Genomic DNA, 8,569 nt, shown 5'->3' on the forward strand with positions numbered 1-8,569 from the left:
ATGATATCTGTTTCCCTCAGGGTTGGAGGTGAGAAGGTGCTCCTGCTGTCTGCAGCGGCCTGGGGGGCGATGACAGCCTTCACGCCTGTCCTGGCCCACTTCTGCTCTCAGCCTATCTTCTCCATGACGCTGGCCCGCTTCCTGATGGGGCTGCTGCAAGGTCAGAGGTCACTGGGCACTGGGAGCTAATGAACAGCTAGGCTGCATCTCAAATGACACCCTATTATTTCCTATATTGTGCTCTAATTAAAACTAGAGCCACATAGGGAAGGGACAAGCAACTGTGTGCCCAAACCGAGAGAAATGGTTTCTGGTTAAGAGTCAATGACTGGACAATACCAGTGAAATAATTAGTCTCTGTCCAGTCCTGAACAAACAAAAATGGTCTTAGCTTCAAAACTACATAGCCTGCAGCTTTAGCTTTGAGAGTGGCCTCTGGGGTTGAAGTTTGACTTTATTGCTTCCCCCTGAGGTATAACTGTTCTTGTTTCCTACTACGTCGGCTCTGACCTCATTGGATGTGGCAGGGCTTGCAAACTATCACAGATTACAAAGGGAAACCGAGCTGCCCAGAAACGTGAGCCTACCAGATGAGCTAAATGCCTTCGACACTCGCTTCAAGGCAAGCAATACTGAGCCATGCATGAGAGCACCAGCTGTCTGGATGACTGTGTGATCTCGCTCTCCGTAGCCTAAGTGAGTAAGACCTTTAAACAGGTTAACATTCGCAAGGCCGCAGGGCCGAACAGAATAGCAGGAAGCGTACTCAGAGTATGCTCTGACCAGCTGGCAAGTGTCTTCATTGACATTTTCAACCTATCACTGGTAATCTGCCTAAATGACTATCACCCCTCTATATCCATGAAAGGCTGGTCATGACTCACATCAACACCATCATCCCAGGCACCCTGGACCCACTCCTATTCGCATACCGCCCCAATAGATCCACAGATGACGCAATCTCTATTGCACCCCGCTCTGCCCTCATCTACCTAGACAAAAGGAATACCCATGTACACTACATGGTCAAAAGTATCCCCACAGAGAAACTCTGGAGCGCTGTCAGAGTGACCATTGGGTTCTTGGTCACCTCCCTGACCAAGGCCCTTCTCCCCCGATTGCTCAGTTTGGCCGGGCGGCCAGCTCTAGCAAGAGTCTTGGTAGTTCAAACTTCTTCCATTTAAGAATGATGGAGACCACTGTGTTCTTGGGGACCTTCAATACTGCAGACATTTTTTGGTACCCTTCCCCAGATCTGTGCCTCGACACAACCCTGTCTCGGAGTTCTATGGACAATTCCTTCGACCTCATGGCTTGATTTTTGGTCTGACATGCGCTGTCAATTGTGGGACCTTATATAGACAGGCGTGTGCCTTTCCAAAACATGACCAATCAATTGAATTTACCACAGGTGGACTCCAATCAAGTTGTAAACAGATCTCAAGGATGATCAATGGAAACAGGATGCACCTGAGCTCAATTTCGAGTCTCATAGCAAAGGGTCTGAATACTTATGTAAATAAGGTATTTCTGTTTTTATTTGTTATAAATTTGCAACATTTTCTAAAAACCTGTTTCGCTTTGTTATTATGGGGTGTTATGTGTAGATTGTTGAGAAAAAAAAATATATTTAATCCATTTTAGAATAAAAATGTTGAAAAATTCAAGAGGTCTGAATATTTTCAGAAGGCACTGTATGTACATAGCTACCTCAATTACCTCGTACCCCTGCATATTGACTCGGTACTGGTACTCCCTGTATATAGCCATGTTATTTTTTGCATATTTTTTTCTCGTGTCTAAATCTTTAACTCTGCACTGTTGAAAAAGGACCCGTAAGTAAACATTTACAAATAAAATTTGATTTTGATTTGAGGCACCTCTGTCAGGGCATGAATCATTAGTTTGTTGACTCCTCTGTAAACTGCAGGCGACAACGCTTTCGTATTTGAGACAATGGTGTTTTGTTTTTGCCATTTCCCACTTTCTGTGTCATTTACGTTTATCACATTGCCTAAAGAAGACAGAATAAAGAAAGTTCCTTCCAAATATGTATTAAATGAATGAACCAATGTGTGTGACTTTCTTCACTCACTATATAGTCTAACAGAGCTGTGTGTATCTGTTTCTCCAGGTGTGCACTACCCGTCTCTGGCCAGCCTGTGTTCTCAGAAGGTGGTGGAGAGTGAGAGAGGATTCCTCATGAGCACTGTGGGCAGTGGCTCCTATCTGGGGTGAGTCTGGCTCTGCAACACATCCTGTTTAGACTCTGATCTAGGGTTGCAAATATTACTTGAAACTATCAGAATGTTCGTAACTTTGAGGAATTTTTATGTCATTTATCACAAGACATCTAGAGGCCCTTCTGGGTACTTCAAATTATCACAGTCAAATAAAATATAATACAATTGTATTTGTCACATGCACCGAATACAACAGGTGTAGACCTTAACGAGAAATGCTTACTTACAAGCCCTTAACCAACAATGCAAAGAAAATAGAGTTAAGAAAATATTTAGTAAATAAACTAAAGTATTTTTATTTATTTAAAGTAACACAATAAAATAACAATAATGAGGCTATATACAGGGGGTACCGGTACCGAGTCAATGTGCAGGGGTACAGGTTAGTCGAGGTAATTTCTACATGTAGGTAGGGGTAAAGTGACTATGCATAGATAATAAACAGCGAGTTTCAGCAGTGTAAAAACAAATAATAATAATTTGAATGACAAAGCTGTAAAACGTTATCCTAAATATAAGATCTTTAATGTTAGACACAGGTGAGGAGCACTTTGGTTTTTACTTAATCCATGAAGTGCTCTTTGATCATCGGATGAAATTCTATAGAACAAAAAGAAGTTGATGCTATATAGTAAACAATGCCCGAAAAGCCTTGTGCAAACAAACTTCCAGAAGTAATCAAGGCACTCTCATGTAGTGGAAAAATTAAGAAGCCTTTATTGTTTTATGGCTTATGCATGGCAAGAATAAAAAAACACTGATGCGTTGCGGCTACAGCAGCCTTCATCAGGGTGACAAAGAATAGTGGTAGACAACGGGTGTATATCCCAACTCTCACAGGAAGTGGCTAAATTCATTACCACATGGAATTGATCAAAGTAAAAAAAGTAACACATTCAAGATACAAAGATGGCATAATGAGAATGCAACACCACAAAATATATGCAATATCATAAAAGCAAAATACAAACTGTGTGCTCATGTTACCAAACTTAAGTAAATAAACCACATACAATGGGGGAAAAAAGTATTTAGTCAGCCACCAATTGTGCAAGTTCTCCCACTTAAAAAGATGAGAGAGGCCTGTAATTGTCATCATAGGTACACGTCAACTATGACAGACAAAATTAGAAAAAAAAATCCAGAAAATCACATTGTAGGATTTTTAATGAATTTATTTGCAAATTATGGTGGAAAATAAGTATTTGGTCAATAACAAAAGTTTCTCAATACTTTGTTATATACCCTTTGTTGGCAATGACACAGGTCAAACGTTTTCTGTAAGTCTTCACAAGGTTTTCACACACTGTTGCTGGTATTTTGGCCCATTCCTCCATGCAGATCTCCTCTAGAGCAGTGATGTTTTGGGGCTGTCACTGGGCAACACGGACTTTCAACTCCCTCCAAAGATTTTCTATGGGGTTGAGATCTAGAGACTGGCTAGGCCACTCCAGGACCTTGAAATGCTTCTCACGAAGCCACTCCTTCGTTGCCCGGGCGGTGTGTTTGGGATCATTGTCATGCTGAAAGACCCAGCCACGTTTCATCTTCAATGCCCTTGCTGATGGAAGGAGGTTTTCACTCAAAATCTCACGATACATGGCCCCATTCATTCTTTCCTTTACACGGATCAGTCGTCCTGGTCCCTTTGCAGAAAAACAGCCACAAAGCATGATGTTTCCACCCCCATGCTTCACAGTAGGTATGGTGTTCTTTGGATGCAACTCAGAATTCTTTGTCCTCCAAACACGACAAGTTGAGTTTTTACCAAAAATTTATATTTTGGTTTCATCTGACCATATGACATTCTCCCAATCCTCTTCTGGATCATCCAAATGCACTCTAGCAAACTTCAGACGGGCCTGGACATGTACTGGCTTAAGCAGGGGGACACGTTTTGCACTGCAGGATTTGAGTCCCTGGTGGCGTAGTGTGTTACTGATGGTAGGCTTTGTTACTTTGGTCCCAGCTCTCTGCAGGTCATTCACTAGGTCCCCCCGTGTGGTTCTGGGATTTTTGCTCACCGTTCTTGTGATCATTTTGACCCCACGGGGTGAGATCTTGCGTGGAACCCCAGATCGAGGGAGATTATCAGTGGTCTTGTATGTCTTCCAGTTCCTAATAATTGCTCCCACAGTTGATTTCTTCAAACCAAGCTGCTTACCTATTGCAGATTCAGTATTCCCAGCCTGGTGCAGGTCTACAATTTTGTTTCTGGTGTCCTTTGACAGCTCTTTGGTCTTGGCCATAGTGGAGTTTAGAGTGTGACTGTTTGAGGTTGTGGACAGGTGTCTTTTATACTGATAACAAGTTCAAACAGGTGCCATTAATACAGGTAACGAGTGGAGGACAGAGGAGCCTCTTAAAGAAGAAGTTACAGGTCTGTGAGAGCCAGAAATCTTGCTTGTTTGTAGGTGACCAAATACTTATTTTCCACCATAATTTGCTAATAAATTCATTAAAAATCCTACAATGTGATTTTCTGGATTTTTTTTCCTCAATTTGTCTGTCATAGTTGACGTGTACCTATGATGAAAATTACAGGCCTCTCTCATCTTTTTAAGTGGGAGAACTTGCACAATTGGTGGCTGACTAAATACTTTTTTCCCCCACTGTATCTCTTACAGGAAGGGAGATTAATTAATTTCCTAATTTAGACCTGGCAATACAGTGGCCCTTAGTTTATAGCTCCAGAAGGTTCCGCGTTGTAGGAGGCTTTTGAGACGATCGCCCCACCTGCGAGAACTGGGAACCACTTAAATGGCCATGGCTTTCAGAGAGTTTGGGCTGCCATGGCCAACCTGTCTGTAATTTTTCCACTACATGAGAGTGCCTTGATTACTTCTGGAAGTTTGTTTGCACAAAGGCTTTTAGGGCATTGTTTACTATCCAGCATCAACTTATTTTTGTTCTGTAATATGTTTAATATGAGGGTTTCAGCATGAAATATCGATCTTTTTTTTACACACTTTTATTTATTTTACTACAGTACCAGTCAAAAGTTTGGACACACCTACTCATTCAAGGGTTTTTCTTAATTTGTACTATTTTCTACATTGTAAAATAATAGTGAAGACACTAAAACTATGAAATGACACATATGGAATCATGTAGTAACCAAAAAAGTTGATGACAGCTTTGCACACTCGTGGCATTCTCTCAACCAGCTTCACCTGGAATGCTTTTCCAATAGTCTTGAAGGAGTTCCCACATATGCTGAGCACTTGTTGGCTGCTTTTCCTTCACTCTGCGGTCCAACTCATCCCAAACCATCTCTATTGGGTTGAGGTCGGGTGATTGTGGAGACCAGGTCATCTTATGCAGCACTCCGTCACTCTCCTTCTTGGTCAAATAGCCCTTACACAGCCTGGAGGTGTGTTAGGTCATTGTCCTGTTGAAAAACAAATCATAGTCCCACTAAGCGCAAACCAGATGAGATGGTGTATCGCTGCATAATGCTGTGGTAGCCATGCTGGTTTAGTGTGCCTTGAATATTAAATAAATCACTGACAGTGTCACCAGCAAAGCACTCCCACACCATCACACCTCCCCCTTCATGCTTCATGGTGGGAACCACACATGCAGAGATCACCTACTCTGTGTCTCACAAAGACACGGCGGTTGGAACCAAAAATCTCAAATGTGGACTCATCAGACCAAAGGACAGATTTCCACTGGTCTAATGTCCATTCCTCGTGTTTCTTGGCCCAAGCAAGTCTCTTCTTCTTATTGGTGTCCTTTAGTAGTGGTTTCTTTGAAGCAATTCAACCATTAAGGCCTGATTCATGCAGTCTCCTCTGAACAGTTCATGTTGAGATGTGTCTGTTACTTGAACTCTGTGAAGCATTTATTTGGGCTGCAATTTCTGAGGCTGGTAACTCTAATGAACTTATAATAATAATAATATGCCATTTAGCAGACGCTTTTATCCAAAGCGACTTACAGTCATGTGTGCATACATTTTTACGTATGGGTGGTCCCGGGGATCGAACCCACTACCCTGGCGTTACAAGCACCATGCTCTACCATTTGAGCTACAGAGGACCACAACTTATCCTCTGCAGCAGAGGTAACTCTGGGTCTTCCTTTCCTGTGGCGGTCCTCATGAGAGCCAGTTTCATCATAGCGGTTGATGGTTTTTGCGACTGCACTTGAAGAAACTTTCCAAAACATTTTTTTTTTCCAGATTGACTGACCTTCATGTCTTAAAGTAATGATGGACTGTTGATTCTCTTTGCTTATTTTAGCTGTTCTAATCATAATATGGACTTGGTCTTTTACCAAATAGGGCTATCTTCTGTATACCACCCCTACCTTGTCACAACACAATAAGAAGGAAAGAAATTCCACAAATTAACTTTTAACAAGGCACACCTGTTAATTGAAATGCATTCCAGGTGACTACCTCATGAAGCTGGTTGAGAGAATACCAAGAGTGTGCAAAGCTGTCAAGGCAAAGGGTGGCTACTTTGAAGAATCTCAAATATATTTTGATTTGTTTACCACTTTATTTTGGTTACTACATGATTCCATATGTGTTATTTCATAGTTTTGATGTCTTCACTATTATTGTACAATGTAGAAAATAGTAAAAATAAAGAAAACCCCTGGAATGAGTAGGTGTGTCCAAACTTTTCACTGGTACTGTATGTCAATATGTGTTTGTTGTAAATGTTTTGCCACCAAACTGGTGGCAGTTGTGAAAAAAGTCAGTAGTTGGAAGAGTTAATAAAAAATAATGCCATTGTTGATTAGATGCTTTTTTCATTAATTAGGCAATTTTCTCTTGAACCATGTGGTCTATCCACAAGACACTCATGGACAATATGGACACAGATATAAAAAATGAATACTGTATATGAATTCATTTTTATAAATTACCAAAGTTACCATAGATTTGAAAATGTATACACTCACTAACTATAAGTCGCTCTGGATAAGAGCATCTACAAAATGACTAAAATGTAAATGTAAATTGCCATAGAAGATTCCCGTAACTTTGGTAAATTACCAGTAGCTTTGCAACCCTACTCTTATCTAAGCTCAGTTTTTTGTTTCCCCCACTGGTGGTTAAGGGTAGGATTGAGGGAAGGTAAACTGATCCTAGATCTGCGCCTTTGGACAGTTTTTCCTGAGTGTTTTAAGTGCTGCTGTTGTTGATGAGGTCATCTGTTATGGAAGCCAGGGTTAGACGTTTGTCATTGGAGTTGCGGAGGGATGTCATTTTGGGATGGCCGTAAACCGCTCATCAGGGAGCCACAGACGTTTCTCTCTGTCTCCAGTCAGGAGTTCTCCACAGATGGTCTTGTTTTGCCATTGCAGTAAAAAACTATAAATATACAATAAGGTCCGCAGCTAAAGCTACCCTTTGTGTGTGTGACCAGTGCTGTTGTCTCCTGCAGGACACTGGTGATTGGGGGGGCTGGTTCCCTCATGTTGGACCTGTATGGTTGGGAGAGTGTGTTCTATGTGTCTGGCCTGCTCTCTGTCCTCTGGGCATACTGCATGTGGAAATACCTGCTCAAAGGGGAAGGTAAGGAGTGTGTATGTGTTCTGGGTGTTTGTTTATGTATCTATGTGAATTGAGCATATGCATATCTAACTGAAAGTAAACAAATGTTTTATTTCACAGCTAGACTATTTTGGGCAAGTGGTGATATTTGATTTATTTGCTTCATTGTTGTTTTTCAAGCCATCTGTTCCTATTGTTGTTATGAACTTCCTCTAAGCTCCACATTGAGCTCAGACTTTCCTCTTTCTCTGTGTGTGTTCCAGGACCTATCATCACATTGGAGTCGCTGGGTAGTGGAGGGCCCCAGTCCAAACTGTCCAGGAGACACTGGCTACGCCTCTTCAAACAACCTGCTGTCTGGTGAGATAAGGCCCAAACACAATGGGAGATCTCTGTGAAGTGTGTGTCTTTGTGTCCCAGGCCCTGTGTGTGTGTGTGTAATGTGTATGTGTGTGTCTACACTACAGGTACATGTGTTTCTGTCCTACTTTGTGAGTCTCAGCCTGTGCGTATGTGTCCGTGTGTGTTTCTGACTGTGTGTGTAGGTAAATGGACAATCCTTGCCTGTACCTAACTGACTGAGATAGGTCTACTCCATTGATTCAGTCTCTCTCCTCTCTGATCAGCTCACTTCCCTGTAGATGTTCCCGTCTCAGATAAAGGCTTCATTCATATCCTCTGTGCCTGTCTCTATTGGCTTTTATTTATAGAACCCCATAGCGGTCTGTGCAACTGATCTTCCCTGTTTACAATGACAGGAATTATGTATTGTATGGTTGGTTGGTTTTATTTATTGTAATGGCTAAACCACACC

The 8,569-nt window shown here is 41.7% G+C and overlaps 1 protein-coding gene across 1 annotated transcript in view; it reads left to right on the forward strand.

Moving 5' to 3' along the window:
- Positions 1-8,569, forward strand: part of LOC121537556 (solute carrier family 17 member 9-like) — a 12,967-nt gene continuing 4,398 nt past the window's right edge. Inside the window, exons 1-4 of the mRNA XM_041845161.2 lie at positions 1-160; positions 2,135-2,234; positions 7,646-7,776; positions 8,019-8,115. Of these exons, the coding sequence (XP_041701095.2) occupies positions 1-160; positions 2,135-2,234; positions 7,646-7,776; positions 8,019-8,115 (488 nt within the window). The remainder of the gene's footprint in view (positions 161-2,134; positions 2,235-7,645; positions 7,777-8,018; positions 8,116-8,569) is intronic.

This window comes from Coregonus clupeaformis, chromosome 24, assembly GCF_020615455.1.
Source record: "Coregonus clupeaformis isolate EN_2021a chromosome 24, ASM2061545v1, whole genome shotgun sequence".
NCBI lineage: Eukaryota > Metazoa > Chordata > Actinopteri > Salmoniformes > Salmonidae > Coregonus > Coregonus clupeaformis.